The sequence below is a fragment of the Schistocerca nitens genome, chromosome 6 (genome assembly GCF_023898315.1).
Source record: "Schistocerca nitens isolate TAMUIC-IGC-003100 chromosome 6, iqSchNite1.1, whole genome shotgun sequence".
Lineage (NCBI taxonomy): Eukaryota > Metazoa > Arthropoda > Insecta > Orthoptera > Acrididae > Schistocerca > Schistocerca nitens.
The window spans coordinates 158,293,839-158,320,306 of record NC_064619.1 but is presented as its reverse complement, the minus strand read 5'-3'; the positions used below and the strand labels follow the sequence as shown (position 1 = coordinate 158,320,306).

The window sequence follows — 26,468 nt, the reverse complement described above, 5'->3', positions numbered from 1 at the left end:
TATTGCCAAGGCAGAAGAAATATGTCTTTTGATCATATACTGAAACATATTCTGCCAAATACGCTGATACAAGCTGCAACAAACTTTCATAATGAACCCGTCGACAGGCTTTGGAGTTATTAATGGATCTACAGTCTGCTTCAAAGCAGATACTACGACATTTTACTGTTTGTGCATATGTGGGGTTGTCAGCTGAGAACTGTGTTTAGTCTCACTGAGCGCACTTCCCCATAACGTCCCACAACAGTGATGTTACTGCAGTGAGGTAAAGGAAGTTTGATCTTTGGTGGCAAGAACAATCTTCTATTTATTCTCACCATGCAGCTTATTACGGCCATATGTGACTGTGCATCAGAATTGTAGGCCTTCTGTAATACAGACACTCTGAGCAAAAACTGTATAGCTCACCAATATTACTTAAATACAAAATTAACATTTTCTTGAATTCTGTATAAAGGTTTTGCTTATAGATATTGAAATCTTATTCTTGTTAAACAATTTCCCTCTTTCAATTTGTAACACGTTTTCCTTATGTTTCTATACATAATGCTTAGAATTTCGTCCTTGTTCATCCCTACCTAAAATGACCTTCGTACAAACCCTGGGGGAAGGTGGTCATGTCACTTGGTTTTTGTACGTCATTGATGTGCACATCGGAGAGATTAGATTACATTAGATTTACTTTCATTCCAAGTTACGTTATATTTAAATAACCTTTGGTGTTGTCATGACACAGTGTTTGCCTCTGCGCAGTCTGATGCATTCATAGTTGAAGTGTGGTAGGTGATGGACGTATTCTGTAGTGCTGTCTGAACTTGTGATTTTATATGCTTGATATCTGGGAGATTTAAGAAGATGAAACGTTACTTCCGTATTTAAGGCCATAATTTTCTCTCAAATGATAGAGATAGTACTATGAGAAGTTGATGAGCCATCATCGAAGGACCTATATATTCGACGACTCTGTCATATATATTCAAAAGGCATCAAGCAAATTCTTAGTGAAAACTGTTGATGATGTTTATATATTAGCATTTTAATGGTAGTGGCCTTTCTATTTCAAAAAGTCTTGCCTCTCAGAATCTAGGAAGGAAAAATTTCCTAATGAACATTAAATTTCCTTTCGCTCTTCTAAATGTATTACTTCTGAGTATGATGCATTTATTCTGGGCCAGTGAAAGCAAAGCAATTCGTTGAGGATTCTGTCATAGATAAATTTTAACAACTTAGCGGGTTCTCTAATGATCCTGTACTTTGCAGTGAGTTAACACGTCCTGAAAAAATTAGTGCCCACGAATGTCATAAATATATTCAAAGTGTTGAGGTATATTCCATATGGAATGTTGTGAGCAATTTCAAAATTTTTGCCTACGCCTAAAAATTTTGCTTTTGTACTCACGAACTTTTTCAAAAGACCGAGTTATTTTTTCGACAAGGATCTACTAGAACCAGATGACTAACGTCTTTTGTTTGCAACTATTATTAAGAACTATCGCCTTGCCTTAAATGGGTGCACACACACTTAGTGTTACAATACCCAAAAATTTTCACAAGAAAAATCGACAATGGTTGATAGTAACTGAGGAGGGTTTCGTGATAAACCAGGTGCTGTATGTCCTGTATGTTTTAAAAGAGAGTTCTGATACTGTTTTGTATTTATATGCAGTGATTAAAAAGGAGAAATTATTTGAGAACTGATATGGAAAGCAACGCCAATGCAGTAGTTAATGGATGGATTGATACTAACAAAACAATCAGGAATGATGGACGACATTTACGACGAACAATAAAGGAGTCAGCCTATGAAGCCGCTACAGCAGATCAACACGTTAGCGATATGTTTAAAGTATTTTCCAATAGATTTTCCAACACACGGCTGGATTGGTACAGCAACCAGTAACAAACGTTGAAGAAACAAATAGTCTTGGCCCGAGGGATGTGTTTATTAGTTATTTACTAATTACGCGTTTTGCCTGATTCAGGCATCTTCAGATTGGCCTACACAAAAAATATGCGTTTTGTAAGAATTAGCATGATCCCATTTAGCAAAATTATAGTTACTAGCAAGTAATTGTAGCATGACTTACTGAATATTCGGTCATGTTATTAACATGGGGTAGTGAGCATGTTCAACATCCCAGTGAATATCTGCCTTTGTCATATACATGGAAACAGTGCGTGGCGTCTTGCAGATAAATGGAACGTAATACAGCCGAAAAAGTTTAAATAGGAGAAGAAAAAGAAAACGCTACAGTTTACTTTGTTGAGGCATTCGACGTAGCCCAATGAATGCAGACTAGGATCAGGCCTACATACATCTGTTATCATGCAACCTACTTCTCTTAGATGATTGCATGATAACTACATCTGTGAGATGCGCTTTGAACATAGTACTGGGCACGGGAACATACTGAGGTGTGTACCAAGTTTCCGCATCTCATGGCAGTTGGTGTCAGTTGTGAGTTACGGGTTATTATTTAGGTGCCAAATATACGGAAGGGTTCAACAGCAAGTTATGGGAGCTATTTCGAGTCATATATACAACTGCTTTAAAAAAAATATGTGGATAATCCCTTTACATATGTGGATCAAACCAACTAGACGAACGAAAAGCAAAATAATGTACTGTGGTTCAGAGAAGTGAAAACACACCAACTACCTCAAAATTAAATGGTAATCATCAAGGATGGATGACAAGCCTATGCATGCCTGATCCTGCTTTTCATTCATTGGATTGCGTTGCTTACCTGCTGTCTTTTCTTTTATTCTGTTTCATGGAGTGTAAAACGTACTAGTGGAAAAAAAAACAACAACACCGAGAATTAATTAACGTAGATTAATTACATTTCGGAAATACATTAGTCTAGTTAACTTATTTAAGCGGTTAACATTGCCAGATCACACGCTGATTTATGCGCGACACAAGCCATTGCAAATGTGAAATGCTGGTACCTTAATATGCGATGTAACCGCCAGAATATTGAATGAAAGCATGCTAAACGGCAGGCGTTCAGTTCTACAGGTAACAGTGGTCAGTTTGTGGGATGGTGTCCTATGTCTGTTGCAGGTGGTCGGTCAGTACAGGGAAGGTTAATGCTGGTTGTGGATGACGCTGAAGTTGTCGTCCGATGATATCCCCCACAAGTGCTCGATTGGAGACAGATCTAGTGATCTGGTAGGCCAATGCACCATCTGGACACTCTGTAAAGCATGTTTGGTTACAACAATATATGGATAAGCATTATTCTATTGAAAAACCCTCTGGACTGCTGTTCTAGAATGGAATAAGTGTCCAAGGAATAGAAAAGCAACTGGAATCACTCAACAGAGGAAAGCCCACTGGACCTGATGGGATACCAATTCGATTCTACACAGGGTACGCGAAAGAACTTGCCCCCCTTCTAACAGCCGTGTACCGCAAGTCTCTAGAGGAACGGAAGGTTCCAAATGATTGCAAAAGAGCACAGGTAGTCCCAGTCTTCAAGAAGGGTCGTCGAGCAGATGCGCAAAACTATAGACCTATATCTCTGACGTCGATCTGTTGTAGAATTTTAGAACATGTTTTTTTCTCGAGTATCATGTCGTTTTTGGAAACCCAGAATCTACTATGTAGGAATCAACATGGATTCCGGAAACAGCGATCGTGTGAAACCCAACTCGCTTTATTTGTTCATGAGACCCAGAAAATATTAGATACAGGCTCCCAGGTAGATGCTATATTTCTTGACTTCCGGAAGGCGTTCGATACAGTTCCGCACTGTCGCCTGATAAACAAAGTAAGAGCCTACGGAATATCAGACCAGCTGTGTGGCTGGATTGAAGAGTTTTTAGCAAACAGAACACAGCATGTTGTTATCAATGGAGAGACGTCTACAGACGTTAAAGTAACCTCTGGCGTGCCACAAGGGAGTGTTATGGGACCATTGCTTTTCACAATATATATAAATGACCTAGTAGATAGTGTCGGAAGTCCCATGCGGCTTTTCGCGGATGATGCTGTGGTATACAGAGACGTTGCAGCATTAGAAAATTGTAGCGAAATGCAGGAAGATCTGCAGCGGATAGGCACTTGGTGCAGGGAGTGGCAACTGACCCTTAACATAGACAAATGTAATGTATTGCGAATACATAGAAAGAAGGATCCTTTATTGTATGATTATATGATAGCGGAAAAAACACTGGTAGCAGTTACTTCTGTAAAATATCTGGGTGTATGCGTGCGGAACGATTTGAAGTGGAATGATCATATAAAATTAATTGTTGGTAAGGCGGGTACCAGCTTGAGATTCATTGGCAGAGTCCTTAGAAAATGTAGTCCATCAACAAAGGAGGTGGCTTACAAAACACTCGTTCGACCTATACTTGAGTATTGCTCATCAGTGTGGGATCCGTACCAGATCGGGTTTACGGAGGAGATAGAGAAGATCCAAAGAAGAGCGGCGCGTTTCGTCACAGGGTTATTTGGTAACCGTGATAGCGTTACGGAGATGTTTAACAAACTCAAGTGGCAGACTCTGCAAGAGAGGCGCTCTGCGCGGTGTAGCTTGCTCGCCAGGTTTCGAGAGGGTGCGTTTCTGGATGAGGTATCGAATATATTGCTTCCCCCTACTTATACCTCCCGAGGAGATCACGAATGTAAAATTAGAGAGATTAGAGCGCGCACGGAGGCTTTCAGACAGTCGTTCTTCCCGCGAACCATATGCGACTGGAACAGGAAAGGGAGGTAATGACAGTGGCACGTAAAGTGCCCTCCGCCACACACCGTTGGATGGCTTGCGGAGTATAAATGTAGATGTAGATGTAGATGTAGATGTAGAAGCACAGCCGGCCGAAGTGGCCGTGCGGTTAAAGGCGCTGCAGTCTGGAACCGCAGGACCGCTACGGTCGCAGGTTCGAATCCTGCCTCGGGTATGGATGTTTGTGATGTCCTTAGGTTAGTTAGGTTTAACTAGTTCTAAGTTCTAGGGGACTCATGACCTCAGCAGTTGAGTCCCATAGTGCTCAGAGCCATTTGAACCATTTGTAGAAGCACAACAGGTCGAATCATCAGATACATGTACAAATTAAGCTGGATGCGTGGGATAACCATGAGAGTGTTCCTGCTGTCACACGAAATCGCATCATAGACAATAAATCCAGGTTGGAGCCCAGTACGCAAACAGGCCTTTTTCAGGCTCTCAACTGCCCTCCTCCTAACCAACGCAAAGCCATCACTGGCGCAGAGGAAACACAAAGGACCTGCGCCCTGCTTCCCAAACAGCTTTCGCTTGATACCACTGAAGTCGCAAATAACAGTGGTCTGCAGCCAATGGAATGCATGCTATAAAGCTTCTGGTTCGAAGCTGTCCTTGAAGTAACTAATCTGTAACAGTACTTTCTGTCACTTTGGTGCCAACTGATGCTAAATTTGCTGCTGCAGATGCAGTACGATGCGCAGGAGCCATACACTGAACATGATGGCCATTCTTTAATGCCAAGTGGCCTTCCGGAGCGCTGTCTTTTTGTGACCGTACATTTTCGTGATCACCACTACCAGCAATAATGTGCATTGGACACATTCCTGCATCGACGTTCTGCAGTATCGTAGAAGGAACATCCAGTTTCTCGCAGTCCTATTAGACGACCTCTTTCAAACTCAGTGAGCTGTTTACAATTACTTCTTTGTAGTCTTAAAGGAATTCTTCACTAACATCAGTCCACCACGACCAATCTCAAAGGTCACTAACACTCACGAGCGTCACAACGCTTATTTAAAACATACCTGATTGATGTCTTCGTAGTAGCACTACTAGAGTCACTGTTATGTGGCTGGTGCGAAATTTTAATAGACATCATCTCTCAGACGTAGGAACACACCTACCCTATCTCGTTTATGTCGTACAGCTCCTTGATGCATGTTTTTTTTTTTTTTTTTTTTTTTTTTTTTTTTGTGCCAGTAGATAATCACGTAAGAAACTCGGTCACCGGGTGTAACTTTTTCAGTTATATCCCATTCTGTTTATTAAGACGGCATAGAGAGATGTTTCCTAATATTGGACGATGGCAGTTATTTGCTGTTGTGTATGCTCGACATCACGCACACATAACACCATATAATATTCAGTAAAACATGTTACATTTTCTTGCTGGTAACTCTAATTTTGCAAAATGGGATCACTTCACTTCTAATGACACACAGAGTTTCTGTGTAGGGAAATTTGAAGATGCTTGAATCAGGCGAAACTCTTCATCCATACATAAATAGTAAATACACACCTCCAACCAAGACAAACTGTTTGTTTCTCCACTCATTATTTTATTTTCTTGTGGGTGTGAATGGTATTTTGCTAAAATGACTTTTTTGAACCAAAAGACACAGAGCGGGTAAGGCAGGAGATGGTGAGCAAGTGTTAAATGGGACGGGAACGTACCAGCTGGAAAGGAGTCTGAATAATTTTAGCCAGCAGACGAGGAAAATTCAAAAATGAAACGTATGTTAATTTTAATAGGTAAATCTGTTAATTCAGTGAATCAATCATTACAAGCGGTTGAACTAAAGGTTGATCAAAATTCACCCCATATCCGAGTAATTCACAAAATCTCGAAAGGAAAAAGCATCTCACATATAAGAAGAGACAAGAACTGTAATTCACAAAGTAATGTTTGTTCTGTAATCACTGAAATTAAGGAAATGACGAATGAAAGTGTAACGGTACCACGTAGAGCCATAGTACCTTAGTCGATTTAATAAATCTGCATACATTAAACAATGTGAATATACACGTTGAAAATAATGTCATAATTGTATTACTGCCATATTTGGAAGTTGAAGTACAATGATCTGATGTCGATATGAAACGTGAGTTTACTGAAAAATATGAGACCTAAGTTTCTATATGAAACTGGTCATTAAACACGAGTGTTTTCCGAAAAACTATTAAGGTTTTGTAGTCAGTTACAGTTTGGCTGGCGGTAATTTATCAAAATGTATTTTGATGTTAGTTTGTAAATAGCAGCATACATGTTTGTACTAGTACAGCAAGTAATGAAATGCTTACAACAATACTCTGGCGCAGCATCTCGTACTTTTAACTCGCAGCTCTCAGCGACTTATTAAAATTCGACCAATCCTCATGTCAAGAAGTTTACATGGCTTCGCGTTTAGTTTAATTTATGGTCTTTTATTTTGTTCGCTATTACTAATTTCTCTAAATTTGTTTTCACAAACAGGCTACATAGCTTTGAAGTAAAAAATTGCCACAATTTTGCTTTCACATACTGACATTCTTTCCTCCAAAGTGGTAAAACTTTAACATTTTTAATTTTTACCAGAATTTAACAACTGTCAGTGCGTATAGGAGAAAAGCTCGTCGTACACACCTGGAACAATTCCAGCCAAATTTGCTACACATATTGCTAGCGTTCTGAAAAGAAACACTGTGGTGGTAAGAAAGACCAAATCCCTTTTGGAGTGAGGGTGATAATGTGGAGAGAGAAAGAGGGGCAATGAGGAGATAGATACAGATTATGAGGAGGAGGAGGAAGAGTAGATGGACAAAGTGAGGCAAGGTGGAAATGGACAGAGAGAAGGGAGACGAGCAAATTGACAATGCAAGGAAATAAGGAGGAGGTGGACAGAGACAGGGGAGACGAAGAGAAGGACAGGGAACGAGGGGAACAGAGGAGAAGGAGATTAGTGTTTAACGTCCCGTCGACGACTAGGTCATTAGAGACGGGGCAGAAGCTAGAGAAGTTTGGGGAAGGGCATCGGCCGTGCCCTTTTAAACGAACCATCCCGGCATTTGCCTAAAGCGATTTAGGGTAATCTCGGAAAATATAAATCAGGATGGCCGGATACGGGTTTGAACCGTCATGTACGTCTACATCTACATCTACATCTACATGGATACTGCGCAAATTACATTTAAGTGCCTGGCAGATGGTTCATCTAACCACCGCATCCCATCCCGAAATCACTTCGCCACCTCTCTCGGTGGAGAATAGAGGAGGAAGAGGGAAAGTGGAGAAGAAAAACAAATTGTGGTAAATTCTTATGGGACCACAATATTTAATCTAACTTAAACTAACTTACGCTAAGGCCAAAACACACACACACACACACACACACACTCATGCCCGAAGGCGGACTCGAACCTCCGATGGGGGTAGCAGCGCGGACCGTGACAAGACGCCCTAGACCGGGAGGCTACCCTCGCGGCGAAGTGGAGAAGGCAGAGAAAGGAGAAAGGAGTGACGGACAGAGAAAGTAAAGAGGAAGAGATGTACAAGGAGAGGGAGTTGAACAGCGAGCTGGGGAGGAGGAGATGGAGAGGGAGAGTGGAAGGTAGAGGTGGATAGAGAGAGTGGGAGGAGAAGTAGAAAGTGAGGGGGGAAGAGGAGATGGAATTAGATAGTGGGCGGAGGAGATGGAAAGGAATGGAACTGAAGGACAAATGGAGGAGGAGCGGATGGACAGAGAGTGGCAGTGGATGGGGTGGACAGAGGCAGTGGAGGAGGAGATGGTCTGGCAAGGTAGGGTGTAGGAGGTGGACAGGGAGAGGGCAGAAGGAGATGAACAAGGAAAAAGAGCTGAACAGAAAGAGCTGGAAGATTGACATGAAATAATAAAAGGTTGTAATAAATACATACGTGGACTACTCTGGATTCTCAGGTAGGTGTATTAAAATATGTGATCATTACGTTTTGTGTGGGTGTGTGTGAGAGAGAGAGAGTGTGGTGCAAGACAGAGAGAGAGAGGGGGGGGGGCGGTGACGTTGTACCTCTGCGTGTGTGAAAAAGGGAGAGATAATGGGTTTGGATTCCCAATAACATCGATGTTGATCAGAGTATGATTTCTAGGTACTGAGCATTAGTATTCAGAATGTGTGACTAGAAAGTATCGTTGTCTACTTGTAGGTGACACTAAGGGACTGACCTCGCAGGCGGTTGCGCTCGAACTCATCCAGGGTGTCGATGGGCCAGGAGTCGTTGTGCGGCCAGTAGAGGTCTTGCAGGTACGGCGAGTCGTCGTCCATGGACAGCGGCACCGAAGGTACTCTCGGCAACGTCAGGTTCACCGCCGCACTCTCTCCTGCAGCACAAACACACCCAGTCGAAGTCATCACGACGCACAGATACCGTTGTGTAATGTAAAGTGTCTATTAACAAGAGTTCTTTGTAACAGTCAAATCTCATTAATACTGTTGTAACTGAAACCACCTGAGGGAAAGGATGTTAACCAGGGCACCGCAAGAGTCCAGAAGAACATCCGGACAGAAGAGTCGAAACGTAAAGAAGTAACCTTAAGCTGACAATAAAGAGGCCTGACGACTTATAATATTTAAGCTTCAGTAGCGGCCACGAAAGGCTGTATATGCAAATGAAAAAAAGAACTCTGGACACGTCTGAAGACTATATTTTAAAGCTCTGTCAGCAACTTTGGAATAGGCACACTACCCCAAGTGGATAACAGTAAGGATCACAAAACAGCGAAAATGGCTTTGACGTAGCTTCGTCTAAGTCTTTAGCAGCAGCCCATGATGAGCAAGACAATTATTCCACCTAGTTGAGAGACCAGAAGCAAATGATTCAGCTTCCATTAGGCAGGGTATTTAAAAATTGAGAATTGAAAGATCACTAATGAAAAGACATTCCGTATTAACGAAGCTATAAACAACTGTCTTTGAGAGAGTTTCAGAATCCTAAACTGGCGAAACTAAAGAGGAACGTGACTTAACGGAACATGTCTCAGCCACCTTCGTAATGGTGGCGGCACTGCACTATTTGCAGTTAGGGATATAATCTTAACCTGGAACGTAAGACATTAATAAAACACGTTTGAGAGCATGCCAAAACAAATCACTTGTAATAATAGTAAAGTAATGTATTGCCCACACATTTCGCCCGTTATTTTTAAAGTTATAATAAAGTCATTCAACAAGTTGATGAATATATATACTAAGATGGTATTTGCTCTTCCGGACATGTCCGAAAGAACAGATACCATCGGTGACCATGCAGCTCGTTAGAATGAAATTACAATGAAATGAACACCCTTAGCTGCTTACAGGCGTTGACATACGTCAACGAGGACAGATGATAATGTGTGCCCCGACCGGGACTCGAAACCGGGATCTCCTGCTGACATGGCAGACGCTCTACCCATCTGATCCACCAAGGACACAGAGATAAATCCTTGCATTCCCTGTATCCTCTGGGTCCTTGGTGGCTCAGATGGATAGAGCCTCTGCCATGTAAGCAGGAGATCCCAGGTTCGAGTCCCGGTCGGGGCACACATTTTCATCTGTCCCCGTTGACGTACGTCAACGCGTGTAAGCAGCTAAGGGTGTTCATTTCATACTAAGTTGATGAATTTTTGAACTGATAAGACTGAATATGAATAGCTGGGCAGGAAAGGATATAAAATAAGGAGTAAAAATGGCCAGAAGTACTTTTGGTGAACTGAATAGATTTTCAATTGAACGCGTGCAATAACAAGGGGAGGGTTTGGTACTTTATGTCCTTTTGAATATAGTGTAATCGAACCATGTGTTTTATATTTAGAAGTCAGTATCCTTATTACACATCTATTTATCTTTAAAAAGTATGTTATGAATAAAACTCAATCGGTATCAACAAAATATGTGTATTTTAAATTTTTTATTGTGGTCATTCCTTCCGTATAGACATTACGGAAAATGCGATGGTATTGCTACGATTGTGCTAAAAGATATTTCACATTCGGGACTGTACGAATACATCAGTGTCTGTTTAAAAGAGATTTTGTTAATAGAATTTAACAACAACTAACGAAGGTTGTTTGTTTTCTTTTTAATTTTTTTGGTAATATGCATTATGGAAAATGTGTTGCTATAGATGGGGTTAAGTGACATTTGTGTGTGAAAAGAAAACTTAAAAACCAGGAGTGTTACAAGGTTTGGACAAGTCCGCAGGTCGTGATCTAGTGGATAGCTTTGCTCCCTCTGGATCACGGGGTACCAGGTTCGATTCCCGGCTGGGTTGGGGATTTTCTCTGCCCGGGTATTGCGTGTTTGTGTTGTCCTCATCATTTCATCATCAACCTCATCATTCGTGACAGTGACTCGATTGGACTGTGAAAAAAAAAATGGGATTGTGAAAAAATTGAAACTTTGTACGGGCATCATCATCACCCATCGACAACGAGGTCATTGGGGAAGGGACCATTGCTAGGACTATTTTTTAACGATTAGGAAGCGGTTCGGAGGTGCTCCTTCAAAGGAACCATACCGGCATTTGCCCGGCGCGATTCAGGTAAATCAGGGAAAACCTAAAACGGCACTGCCGAAAGCAGGTTTGCACCGTCTTCCTCCCGAATGCGGGTCCAGTGTGGTAACCACTACACCGCGACGCTTTCCCGGAAAGTCGGTAATTTTTTTTTCTTTTGTGCATTACCTTGTCATTATACGTATGTATCATTTATTTCAACTATTCTTTATTTGTTAATACGTCACATTGTTTCGTCATTCATTTTTCTACTGTTTTATATTTTATATTGTAGCATATGAATGTTCTGGTTTTATATGCTTTTTAAACCTTTGGTTAGGCTAGGAGAAGTAATGTGTCAGAGAGAGAGAGAGAGAGAGAGAGAGAGAGAGAGAGAGAGAGCGCGAGAGACTATCGATAGAGAGCATGCAAGTTGTTGTGGTATCGTGGTCGGTTCGCGGGTGGAGAAACGTTGCAAAGCTCTGCGTGAAAAACTGTGGTAGGAGGAGTAACAATTAATTACAGTGCGTCCGCTGTGTTAATAGAAGATCATTCATAATTAAGTGAACAGTAAAACCTGAAAAGTATATCGAGTGTTTGTGATGACGATTTTACATACTGTGTGAACTTCTGGCAATTATCCGTGAGCCAGATACCATTGTCGTGTGGAGACACTAACTGTTAGAATAGCGTGAAAGTGGAACAAACCAAAATGTTAAGTAAACGAACAGTGCTGTGATTTGATCAAGAAACATTTATTATACCATCCAAACTGTCTTAAAGACAATGACGTAAATTGAACTGATGTTTAACGAATTGCTATAGTGACTGTTTTCCTGTGGCAATACGGTGAAAGAACTGCGCGAAGTATTGGCATTAACCGGATATATATCGTAAATACTAAAGACATTGCATAATTCCAACCTACCCAAACCGCGTGATTAATAAACGTTTAATAATAAAACATCGCGCGTGTAACGATAACGCACACACTGGAACTATTAATATCGCGCCAGTGCTGCCAGCTGATTCCACTACAACGGAGACGTGGACCACCGCCGTAACTGGAATATTAATGAAACAGGATGATGATCCATCATAATCTTCTCGCCACGAACCAGGATTAACTTCACAAATCGTCCGCGCGGACCACCGCTGACGTCAGCGCACTGCCTGCAGCTACAGTTAAGACATTAAAAGAAAATTATTACTGTCTCTCTCATTTCAAAATTAAAGGCAATTGCAATTAATTATCTATTTTAAAAATACTGTCACAATATCAAGGTTCAATTTTGTTTAGTTCCAACAAATATTCTTTCGATTGTTTCGTCTTGTTGACAGTTGACAGTTGACGCAAAATAATTTTATTTAAAAAAGCGGATAAAGTGTCAGTAGAAGCCTTCCTAAGAGACAATCTCCATTCCTTCCGAACTGACTATGCAAATGTAGACGAGATGTGGCTAAAATTCAAAGATACAGTAGCAACAGCAATTGAGAGATTCATACCTCATAAATTGGTAAGAGATGGAACTGATCCCCCATGGTACACACAACAGAGGCAACGGAAAAAGCATGCCAAGTTCAGAAGAACGCGAAATCCAGAAGACTGGATAAAATTTACAGACGCGCGAAATTTGGCACGGACTTCAATGCGAGATGCCTTTAATAGGTTCCACAACGAAACATTGTCTCAAAATTTGGTAGAAAATCCAAAGAAATTCTGGTCGTATGTAAAGTACACAAGCGGAAAGACGCAGTCAATACCTTCGCTGCGCAGTGCCGATGGTACTGTTACCGACGACTGTTACTGAACGCAGTTTTCGAAATTCCTTCCGAACAGATGCTAGCATGAGTTTCTTAGAAGCAGATACCTTAGGGGTTGCGAAGCAGCTCAAATTGCTTGATACGGGCAAGTCTTCTGGTCCAGATTGTGTACCGATTAGGTTCCTTTCAGATTACGCTAATACAATAGCTCCCTACTTAGCATTCATATACAACCGCTCGCTCACCGATAAATCTGTACCTACAGACTGGAAAATTTCGCAGGCCTCACCAGTGTTTAAGAAGTGTAGTAGGAGTAATCCATCGAACTATAGACCTATATCATTGACGTCGGTTTGCAGTAGGGTTTTGGAGCATATACTGTATTCAAACATTACAAATCACCTCTAAGGGAACGATCTATTGATACGTAATCAGCATGGTTTCAGAAAACATCGTTCTTGTGCAACGCAGCTAGCTCTTAATTCGCACGAAGTAATGGCCGCTATCGACAGGGGATCTCAAGTTGATTCCGTATTTCTAGATTTCCGGAAAGCTTTTGACACCGTTCCTCACAAGCGACTTCTAATGAAGCTGCGGGCCTATGGGGTATCGTCTCAGTTGTGCGACTGGATTCGTGATTTCCTGTCAGGAAGGTTGCAGTTCGTAGTAATAGACGGCAAATCATCGAGTAAAACTGAAGTGGTATCAGGTGTTACCCAGGGAAGCGTCCTGGGACCTCTGCTGTTCCTGATCTATATAAATGACCTGCGTGACAATCTGAGCGGTCCTCTTAGGTTGTTCGCAGATGATGCTGTAATTTACCGTCTAGTAAGGTCATCCGAAGACCAGTATCAGTTGCAAAGCGATTTAGAAAAGATTACTGTATGGTGTGGCAGGTGGCAGTTGACGCTAAATAACGAAAAGCGTGAGGTAATCCACATGAGTTCCAAAAGAAATCCGTTGGAATTCGATTACTCGATAAATAGTACAATTCTCAAGGCTGTCAATTCAACTAAGTACCTGGGTGTTAAAATTACGAACAACTTCAGTTGGAAAGACCACATAGATAATATTGTGGGGAAGGCGAGCCAAAGGTTGCGTTTCATTGGCAGGACACTTAGAAGATGCAACAAATCCACTATAGAGACAGCTTACTCTACACTCGTTCGTCCTCTGTTCGAATATTGCTGCGCGCTGTGGGATCCTTACCAGGTGGGATTGACGCAGGACATGGAAAGGGTGCAGAAAACGGCAGCTCATTTTGTATTATCACGTAATAGGGGAGAGAGTGTGGCAGATATGATACGCGAGTTGGGATGGAAGTCATTAAAGCAAAGACGTTTTGCGTCGCGGCGAGATCTATTTACGAAATTTCAGTCACCAACTTCCTCTTCCGAATGCGAAAATATTTTGTTCAGCCCAACCTATATAGGTAGGAATGGTCATCAAAATAAAATAAGAGTAATCAAATCTCGAACAGAAAGGTTTAGGTGTTCGTTTTTCCCGCGCGCTGTTTGGGAGTGAAATGGTAGGGAGACAGTATGATTGGTGGTTCGATGAACCCTCTGCCAAGCACTTAAATGTGAATTGCAGAGTAATCATGTAGAGGTAGATGTGTTGAAAACCCGCCAAATTAAAGTTGAATTAATAATTTTCTTTCAAAATTCTTCTCAGACATTTTGCTGCCCATCATAAAATGGTTCAAATGGCTCTGAGCACTATGCGACTTGACATCTGAGGTCAACAGTCGCCTAGAACTTAGAACTAATGAAATCTAACTAACCTAAGGACATCACACACATCCATGCCCGAGGCAGGATTCGAACCTGCGACCGAAGCGGTCGGTCGGCTCCAGACTGTAGCGCCTAGAACCGTACGGCCACTCCAGCCGGCTGCCCATCATAATTGCCTCCTTCACCATCGAGTCCCAATTGAAATTCGCTTGACGACGTATTTAATTAATAGAGACAGTGGTTTCAATCTTGATAAATCATGGAATCCGGCACTTGCTGTAATAAACTCGCAAAGATGTCGTCACAGTGCAGCTCACAATGATATATCGATATGCCAACACAGATCAACTGCGGAGTCATAGTTACAACTCGCGCATTATGCACGTCTCTGCCGCCGACCACCGTCTCTGGCGCATTTGCATCTGTGGCCGCATGCGCAGTCGCGCGGAACAACACTATAAAGGGACGAAGCAAGCACTGGAGCGGCAGTCTTGCGGCTCACTCTGAAGATGGCTGAACGTTATACAGCCGAAATATTAGAAGAAGGAGATTTCTTGCGGCTGAACACCCGAAACGTAATGAAACAGTCTTTGCGCCGCCAAAACCTAAAGATTCACATACTAGTGAATGGTTTATCTAGCAACAGAAGGCAATGATGAATGTGGTACACTTATCGGTCTATGCATAAAGACACACATTTAAGAAACACTCTAAGCCGCTGAAAGGCAGTCCATAATTTTTGTCGTTTTGGAGTTGGACCAAAGGCACAGCCGGCGAGGCAGCAGGACGAGACGGGCGGAAATCATTTTTCCAATAGCATGGGCGCCGGAAGAGCACAAATGGTGGGATTCAGAAGGCAAAGGAAGTAAATTTCGTGTGCTACGAATCCTTGACAAGTGGATTCACTAGAGCAATTGTGTCAGGACAGGGCGGGATTGGACAGAAATCCGATAAGCCGCGACTAGCAGCAGCACTGTCGGAGGCGCGCCGAAATCGTCGGCTATACTGCGACACCATTGCTACTGTACTGCGAGGCGTAGGGGCTGTGGTGAAAGGCGGCCATTAGGTGATCCGCGTGTACTCAGCCTCAAACTAGCAGCGTTCTTCTATTCAGTAAAGGAAGCAGGCAGCTGTTTCAAGGAATTATGGCATAACATATTTGTGTCTTTTTCGAATTGTAGTAGGTAAAAATATAATTTTGCAGTTTTATTCCGCTACGCGGAAATTCATTATTGAATATAATTAAATGTTACTTTGCCTACGTACTGTTACACCTTCCTTCACTTTTTCTGATAGTATTATGGACGTGTACTCTTATCATTTGAACTGGCTGTATGGAAATGAAGCTTTCTTTAAATGAAAACACTGCGAATGACATTAAAAATAACTGTGCAAATGAACGTGCTGCGATTAATTTTCTTTTTTTATTTCTATCCACTTAAGATGTCACAAATATACGTCGTTATGCAAGATAACACTAATGGTTGTACCTCCTGAAGAGCACCAGAGAAAATGTAACTTACAGTTGAATAAAGCCAAGACTTATACAAAATTTTGTCATCTATAAATTACCTATCATATGTTCGCCACGAAACGTATGAGATACAAATGTTCATGCCACTTACTTTGTGTGTCATGCCCTGTGTCACCCGATATTACAATCACGGTATTTCACAATAGGGAATCTTTTACTCCCATGAACCTCTGTACCTGAAGAGTGTACTGTTTGCTGAAGTCTTGAGAAAATGGCAAATTATCCGACGATCCTATGGAATACGTAGGATCATAGGGGACTTTCACATTCATTTATGATGGAAACGGTAGAATGTTTTAAAAGTTAGTTACGTACGTATCAATAACATTACATAACTTCCAATACCTTCTTCAGCTGGATGTTAACAAGAAACACTGCGTGATAGTGAATAAAACAGAATCAGGCGTGCTTGTGTTACATGTTAGTATTTGTATTAATTTTTGTACGATATAGTGAACACAGAAGTTAGTACGGAGTAATTATAGAGGTTATACTGGTATGACATACGCAAAAAATAGCGGAAGAACTACAGAGAAGTAACAATAGTCAGGAAAAGCTGCAAATGATGAAAGACAGGCCGATAACTTTGGATCGTCGGATACTGCATAAATGGTGCTTCAGGGATTATAAATGTGTGTGTGAAATCCTATGGGAATTAACTGCTAAGGTCATCAGTCCCTAAGCTTACACACTACTTAACCTAAATTATCCTAAAGACAAACACACACACTCATGCCCAAGGAAGGACTCGAACCTCCGCCGGGACCAGCCGCACAGTTCTGGGATTATAGAAACGTAAATGTCCAGGAGGGAATTAACATTAATAAATCGTGGTGCTACTGACGTCTCAAGAAGACACATACGTCAAATAATGTTATTACAAAGTTTAACGTTACAGAAGGTTGCTCTCTGGTAGGTTATGAATATACACAAAGCCATTGCTGTTATTCAGGTAGGAACTTTCAGCAAGTTAGTCCACCAAATGCGTTTGGATCTTCTTGATAATTCTACAAGAATGTTATTATTTCATTGCAGGAAAAGTAAAACTCAACGATTTTACGGAAGTCTGTTTTGACTAACACGTTTTTACGGATACTGGTATTTCAGTAACTAATCATCAAAACCGAAATAAGAATAAATGACAGGGCGGTCGAGAGAGTACAGCGTTAGACTACTATCCTGGCATTCAGTCTCGGACAGGGGTGGCGATTTTTCCTCAGTCCAGTCCCTCCAGGAAGTTCCAGGTCGATTCAGCCCGCTATCAAATGAGTTCTGGGAAACTTTGCGGGCAGTAAAAGGCGGCCGGGGTGATGGGGCCGCCATCCTCACCTGTTAGTGCCGCGACAAAAAAATGCTGCAATGTGTCTGCTGTCAGGCCAATAGGGCAGTCAAGGGAATGTACCACAGATTTTTTTTTTACTTGAAGGAAATTGTTGGCGCGCCCAACATACTCAGCAAATCTGACCGCCTTTGCTATATACTCTGAAGACTGCTTTCAACCAGGGGGCTATAAAACCTTGATCTAGGAAGCAATAAGCCTGACGATCGTCGGCGGAATCGACTTTCCTTCGCAAGAACTTTTCGCTGGGTGTGGGCGTGGTTCTGTGCCGAAGATGGAGTGGTTTTGTGCAGCTGAAGAACGTCCTGGTGAGTGAACAACTTCGTTTTTACTTCGTCTAATTTACATTGCTTGGACTGCACCATGGAAGTGGGGTGGCGTAGCAGTGGACAGAGATGAGGATGAACACAACGACTCTATAATTAACCCATACGAAAGTGCGTTTCGGCCTTCACTTAATATTCCGGCATTATAGCTTTGTAGCTGCGGGTGAGTAAGCGCAACGTACGATGGACACACGCGGCTCGAGAGGCAGCACCGACTTACGTTAATGTTTAAAAGCGAAGCAGATGGAATTGGCTGTTGCGGTGGAAATCCTGTCATGTGAGGCTTTCAAGCAAAGCACCTACGTTACATCGATATATGCCGCAAGAAGGTGAGTAAAACTACATATTAAACGATAGAGAAGCAAATATTTAAAGTATGAGAACGGGCTTATGAATACTATTTAAAACGCCTCAACACATTCTCGTTCAAGAGATCAACGTCTGCGAAAAGAAATAAATAGCAGAAACGCTCAATAATACGGCTCTGTCGGTCATAGTAGCCGACAGTATCTGGAGCTGGCCGCTTTGCCTTTCAGTTGTTGTACATTAATTGGCTATTTCCTCGAAGCTCTTCACAGTCACACGAAATTACTGTTAATCAATGCACACGCGTTCTGAAGAACTTTCGAGCGCCGTTAAAAAATGATAAACGGGCTACGAGTAATACCATAACAACAAAATTAACTTCTCTTTGGGTTACTGTAATTTTCTGAAAACCTCGTCATTGTATCTTGAAAACTCATGAAGGGAAAGATTTGCAAGAATTGCATAAATAACCCCATATCCTGAGCTGGGGACTCGTGAGCAGCACCAATCCTCTGTTATCGTAAGCTTTGGGCATGATTCAGAGGTATAATACTGTTGTTCAAAACAAGAAATTAATGTTTTAAGCTGGTAATATTAAACTCGCTTTTATTGGACTAGTGTGTGTAGTGTCTCTGTTTGTATGACTGTGAAGGACAGAGTCTTGATTGTGCAGTCTTTCAAAAAAGGAAGTGAAATGATGTAGTGTGGTGACCCTCAACTACGTAAACTAAGACTCAGAGTTGAAATATTCAAAGTTTTGGCTGGTTACATTGTCTAGGGGCTGGGATTCGTAGTTGCCGCATTACAAGCCAAATACTGCTGAGTCTACAGTACACAATATGAATACACATACGAATCGAATGGTCGAAGGTTCTTATTACTGGGAAATTGCGAATTAATATAGAAATTTATAAATGAAAGATTGCAATTAAATAAAATCTGGAGGTACCATCTGATGACTACGATAGTGGAAGTACTTTTAAGAATGCGGTATATTTCTGCCAAACACTTATTGGTGTCGATTATCCAGCAATTAAATAAAATATAAGTTGAATAACAGAGAAACAATAGATTACTACTGCACGCAATTATTTATGAACGACAACATAGCTCGCGATACATTTACTACTAAATGCACACTATGTCTTCACTGTAGAAGCCACGGAAACCTCACAAGTACACAAGTTGGCACTCTGAAGTATTTCTATCTGTCGCGACCACGCGCAAACTGCTCCATACTCTCCAAGTCCCTCCCGCGACTGTACCTCACGCCTTCACATCCAGCACTTTCTGTTTCCTCTCCCGTAACGCCCGTGTCCTGTGCCGTCCTGCACAGAACTCTTCTCCCGCTTCCATCCAGTCTCCCCATTCACGAGTGCTGTGATTGGCTAGAATGCTCCCGCCATGTCTTCGTGCCAACGCACAAACACAAACATAATAAAACACACTGAAATACTAGATTTACATTTAAATAAGTTGAAATTAAATATATATTCCTATGGATAGACCATAAACACTCTCTAACACACGTTATTAGATACACGATCAAATTAAATAATATCAAAATAAATAATATCAAAGGAATAGAACCAAAGGTAGGCCAGTAGCATAACGTCTCTGTGCTTTCTAAAACACACTAAATATTTTACCAATTTCTTCATGAATAGTACATATCGGATATAAACAAAGACATAGATGAAAAAATATATTTATAAGAACGCTGCTAGCGTCTCGTGTAACTGTGGAGTACTTACGGCCTGACGCGATTAGCAGTAATCGGCCACTTTGATCTCCTACAACTCATGTACTATTCAAGTTACATGCCTGTAATTCATACCAGTTTAGGTTTATGTTAACAGCTCTCTAAAGAACATGGATCGACGAAATCGGACGAACCGTTTAGATTTTGGGAATTCGTTGCTGGGTGTTACTTGTATAATTTACAGTCCGATACAAAACTTTAAACTAATAAAGATAATGAAAATCTGATTACACCATAAGAATCGTCGTGCAAATAATGGTAATGTACATGTTTCTTTGAGGTATCATGAGTCATCAGGCTTCCATTAATTTCCACATGATCTGTGAAATGTCTGACATGACGGTTTCACAAAGTCCGCCATTCTTGGCACTTGTGGCGTGTCTCCTTCAACGACACACGGTCACCATGGAATTCCCAGCCACGTGGCTGGACCTGGGACAACGTTGAGCACCACGTGGCCGCCGACGAGCCGCGGCCCGCCGAGAGGCCCCAGCGCGTCCACGCCAACTCCGGACCTAGAATATTTTCAGGGCGCCACACTCGCCCGTTACCTTGCCGTCGTATACTCCCACAGCATACATAGTTTCGTAAACGTAAACATGTTACTCTCGTTGTGTTAAAGCAGCTGCCGACACTGATGGTTGCCTGTAAAATTCTTGAAATGTAAGAGAAGAAAACTTCTATAGGATCTTCTCGAATTGTAACATTGCCATTCGCATTTGGTTATTTGATGATTGTCTGCGAGTGAAGTGAGTTGGTTTTTTGTAAATAAAACTTTCACTACACTGTTGACCATGTTACTGAAGCAGGCTCTACATCAAACATCGACCACCAAATGTTCGAAGCCCTAGAACAGCTTGTAGTACATAACAGTTCATCACAGAACAGTTTGATCAAAATTATATACGCGCAACTACGTTTGAAAAGCAACAGACTCTATTATGGCCGTTATTAAACTCCACATTAGCATTACACATAGCTTGTTAATCTCAAAAAATACAAATTATACAATGTGGATGCCAACAATCACTGTTTCATTGCACACACTTCCTACACGTCCTCTTGTTATTCAGTCTCGTAACGAAGTCCTCTCACATTCCCTTTTCTAACTCTTCTTTGCTCGCCATGCATCAACGCTAAGTCAATCAATAACTGTTTCATTTGTGCAGGCGAAACGTACTACCTCGCTATATATATTAACTTTAGAACAATAACAGTAGGACGGTCATGTCTTTGTAGTTAATTCGGGCCAAGGAAGAAGCGACGGGTGCCTGCATCCCGACCTATCAGGAACACGAGGAAGGCATAACGTTTATTTCAAGAGGCGACCGGTGCCCACCTCCCGACCCATGAGGAACGCGAGAAAGGCATAACATTTATTTCAAGAAGAGTGCGTCTCAAGTAGTGCTCCCCAATGATGGAATGCGTGGCCAGTGTGGAGGAATAGTGTCTAGAGGCAACCGCCAGGGAACCAGGGAACCTGCTGCATACCAGCTGAATAAGGATACCCAGGCAAGTTGGGCTCTCCCTGGGCTGACTCACTTCCCTAGTTGGTCTTGTAAAATTCCATGAAGTCCGGATCCAATGCCTCCACCACCATCGGCTCGAATAGTCCGTTGGGCATTATTAACACCCAAAATTCTTAGTGACCTTGTGTGACCATCCACTGGTACATATCTGAAAGTTTCAGTCAGGCACATCAGACCACATCGTGTGATATATAATGTCTTTGTTGTGATGAAACATTTCGATGGTTCTTATGAAAAACTGTTGTAGTGCTATATCCATAAAGGTCCAGAGGGCCTTACCAGGCAGCTCAACTGTATCAAGGGGCTGCACAACGGTACTCTCATGCTCGAGACCAAGAAAGCTCCCCTAGTACAAAACTGTTAAATGCCAAGCTACTTGGAGAGTATCCCACCAACAATGAACTGCACACTGGCTGAAACAACGTTGAAGAAATTTTTACTTTGGGGTTACATCTTACGTGCAACTCCAATGAGCAACGCTTTGATCGCACCACTATGGGCGTTAACAGTCTGGCTTCACATCGACGATTTGGTGCAACGGCCCACAAACAAGGTTTTCAAAGCAATCCCCCGCCAACGTGAGTTAATGGCTCTCAGATCCATGTGGTCTGGAGGAGAGACTGTCCTTACTTCGGAGAAGAAAAGAAGATTCAAGAAGTAAAAGTCACCCTGGGTGTCTCATACTCTGATGCAAAGAAGGAATTTATGGCCATGCAACCACCAAATTTCAAGAAATCTTTGACCCTGGCATTGAAGAAGCCTATCCAGAAGATCAGTGGTATCACTCAGACTATGACGATTGAGCAGGAGACACCTACCTGCACCTGTAAAGGCAGCGGCAAGCGTGCGCCAGTTGTCCATTAGCTCAACCTTGGTCTCACTCCAACGTTAATACGAGTAGTTGCCGACCTTAATGTCAGCCAAGATCGCGAACCATCATGTCTCGAATTGGAAGAGACCCAGCAAAGTGTTTCTGTTACATATACCTAGCCAGCATACCCGAAATCCAGTCTGTGGACAAAGACCAATGGACCAAAGTGGTCTACTCTGTATCTATCGGAAGAGGTCATCTTGGTCATGTCTGATATGAGCATCTCATAACTAGTACGTACGTCAAAGTGTGAATAAGGGAACCAGTGAGTTCCGCGAGAGAACCTCCTCTCTGCTGCAGTCAACCCACCATGGCCGATGACAGGGGTCAAATAGAGGTAAGCCTCGCCGACAAGATGGCTTCCATACATCGGCAAAACTTGCACAGGTTCAGGAGGCATGTGGAGGAGATGAGCTATGCAACTCACTGTCCCAGCCATGCTACAATTGTGACGCGGCTCTTGTCCTCACGTATATATTTCCCAAATATGGGAAAAATCATGCACTTCTGCAATGCATCTCGATGATTTTCTCCTGTCGACCTCTTTGCTCTCCAGCCTTTGCCCACACTGCTGAATGGAAAGTTGTCAATGACTTGTGTGGCATTCATCAATTCCCCACCTTGAGTAACTAACAGGCAGTGTGTTGCCAGACTGTCTGGCAATCAGTAGTAGACTGAACATTTTACAGCTACAATGCTGAGACTGTACAACGTGACAGTGTCCACTAGAGGGAAGGAGCATAGTACCCAAATCATTCACAGCATCACTGAGACATCCAGTCTACAGATGTTTTGTGAGTCACCAGTCTTCTGAATAGTTTGATGTGGCCTACCACAAATATCTCTCATGTGCCAGCTCTTAATCTCAGAGTAGCACATGCAACCTACGTCCTCAGTTACTTGCTGGATGTATTCCATGTCCCTTCTCCTCGTCAGTGTTTTGCACTCGCTCATTTCCCAATTTTCTGTGTGATTCTGCCCAGAATCTCCTCATCCCTGGCCTTATCAGTCCTTCTGAGTTTCGTGTGTAACACCACATCTCAAATGCTTAGATTCTCTTCTGTCTGGGTTTTTCCACAGGCCATGTTCCACTACCATACATTGCTGTGTTCCAGACGTACATTCTCAGAAATTTCTTCTTCAGATTGGAAACTATGTTTGATGCTAGTAGATTCCTCTTGGTCAGGAAGGCAACTTTTTCCAGTGCTAGTCTCCTTTTAATGTCCTCCTTGCTCTGTCCGTCATTGCATACTTTACTGCCTAGGTAGCAGAATACGTTAACTTCATCTACTTCGTGTCGATGAATCCTCATGTTAAGTTTCACGCTGTTCTCATTTCTGATACTTCTCATTACTTTCGTCTTCTGTCAGTTTACTCTCAGATCACATTCTGAACTCATTAGACTGTTCATTCCATTCAGCGGATCACTTAATTCTCTTTCACTTTCAGTCAGGATGGCAAAGTCATCAGAGAATCTTGTCACTTATATCCTTTCATCTTGAATTTTAACTTCACTCCTGAATCTTCTTCTATGTACAGATAGAACAGTAGGGGCGAAAGACTACATCCCTGCCTTACACCCTCTTTAATCGGAGAACTTCGTTCTTCGTCATCCACTCTTAATGTTCGCGCTTGACTCTTGTGCATAGTGTATATTACTCGCTCTCCCTACAGCTTAAACCTACTTTTCTCAGAATTTGAGAAATTTGAAAATCTGGCACCGGTCCACATATTCGAATGCTATCACTAGGTCGACAACCCCTATGACCGTGTCTTGATTTTTATTTAGTCTTGCTTCCATGATCAACTGCAACGTCATAATCGCCTCTCTGGTATCTTTACCTTTCCTAAAGCCAAACTGATCGTCCTCTGACACATTGTCAATTGACATTAAAAGTCAGTCGGTATGTGGCCACACTCATACATTCTATACACCAATGTGAATAGTCGTTTCGTAGCCACTTTCACAATTAATTCAAAAATTCTGATGGGACGTTAACAATCCATTCAGCTTTCTTTGATCATAGGTCCACCAAAGCTCTCTTAAATTCAAATTTAATACTGAATCCCCTATCTTCTCTAAATCGACTCCTGTTTCTTCTTCTATCATTACTGACAAATCTTCCCCCTCATAGAGATCTTCAATGTACTCTTTCCTCTTACCCACTCTCTCCTCAACATTAAACAGCGGAATACTCGAATTCTTAATTATGCTACCCTTGCTTTTGATTTCATCAGGGATTATTTTGAGTTTCCAATGTACTGAGCCACACCTTCCAACAATCATTCGTTTCCGATTTCTTCACATTTTTCATAGAGCCACTTCGTTTTAGCTTTCCTGCACTTCCTTCTTTCATTTATTCCTCAGCGACTTGTATTTCTGTATTCTTTAATTTCTCTGAAAGATTATGTACTTCGTTCTTTCGTCGATCTACTCAAGAATTTCTTCTGCTAGCCGTGTTTTCTATGCAGTTACCTTCATAGTACCTATCTTTTTCTTTTCAATTTCTAAGATTGCCCTTTTCAGAGATGTCTTCTCCCATTCAACTGTACTGCCTACTGACCTATTCCTTACGGATGTATCTGTAACCTTGCTGAATTTAAAGCGTATCTCCTCATTCCTTAATACTTCTACATTCCACTTCTTTGTGTATTGACCCTTTCTGACTAATGTCTTAAACTTAAGCCTACTCGTCATCACTGCTATATTGTGATCTGAGACTGTATTTGCTCCTGGGTACGCCTTACAATAGGGTATATGATTTCGGAAACTGTCTGACCATGATGTAATATAACTGAAATCTTCTCATATGACTCGGTCTTTTCGAAGGATACCTCCTCCTCCTGCGATTCTTGAACAGATTGTTCGCTGTTAGTAGCTGAAATTTATTACAAAATTAGTCTTTCTCCTCTCTCATTCCTTGTCCCAAGCCCATATTCTCCTGTAACATTTTCTTCTCCTGCTTCCCCTACAACTGCATTCCAGTTCCCCATGACGATTAGATTTTCATCTCCCTCTATGAACTGTATTACCACTTCACTATCCTCACAGGTTTTCTCTATATCTCAGTCTTCAGCTTGCGACGTCGGCATGTATAACCGAACTACCGATCTCGGGATTGGTTTACTGTCGACTCTGACAGGAACTTCCCTATCACTGAACTGTTTACAGTTATTCATATTCATAAAGAATCCTACTCCTGTTATAACATCTTCTGATTCTATTGATATTAGCTTGTACTTATCTCACCAGAAACCTTTGTTTTCTTTATTTTTCCCTCAATATATGTAGATTGAGCCCTAGTATTTCCCTTTTAAGATTTTCTAGGTTTCCTACCACGTTCAAGCTTCTGACAATCCACGCCGCAACTAGTAGAACGTTATCCTTTCATCAATTATTCAATTTCTTTCTCATACTCACCTCCCTCTTGGCAGTCCTCTCCCGGAGATCCGAATGGGGGACTATTCCGGAATCTTTTGCCCATGGACAGATCATCGTGACACTTCTTCAGTTACAGGCCACATGTCCTGTGGATACACGTTATGTGACTTCAATGCAGTGGTTTTCATTGCCTTCTGCATCCTCACGCCTCCGGTCATTGCTGATATTTCCTCCGTTAATGCCCTGGTTTGCATTGCCTTCTGCATCTTCTTACCTTTTGCCATGGCAAATTCTTCCGCCTTTAGGGGCATTCTCCCACCCCAAGGAAAAGAGAGTGCCCTGTAACTCTGTCCACTCCTCTCCCCTCTGAACAAGGCCTTTGGCAGAATGATGGTGACTTCTTATGCCAGAAGTCTTCGGGCGCCAGTGGTGGTTATTATCGAAAATTTAAGCCGTTAAGCGTTTCGAACCCGGGACCAAGGATGTCTTCAGTACTAATAACTAACGCTTTCCCTAGACCATGCATCTACCTTTTCTAGCAACCTCAAATGGATATCTGTCCCTTGGTGGAACAATGAACAGATGGGCGGCTCTGAATACGTTCAAATGCTGCCAGCCAACTGCAGAGAACTTCGCTGTCTTTTGGGTGACAAGGGCCAAATGTAGTCAGGTTGCTCAAGAGAGCATGAAGAGAGTATG

General features: G+C 42.0%; 1 protein-coding gene across 1 annotated transcript in view; it reads right to left on the bottom strand.

Moving 5' to 3' along the window:
* LOC126262972 (zwei Ig domain protein zig-8-like) overlaps positions 1-26,468 on the bottom strand; it is a 392,864-nt gene that overhangs the window by 218,315 nt on the left and 148,081 nt on the right. Inside the window, exon 3 of the mRNA XM_049959922.1 lies at positions 8,915-9,070. Within this exon, the coding sequence (XP_049815879.1) occupies positions 8,915-9,070 (156 nt within the window). The remainder of the gene's footprint in view (positions 1-8,914; positions 9,071-26,468) is intronic.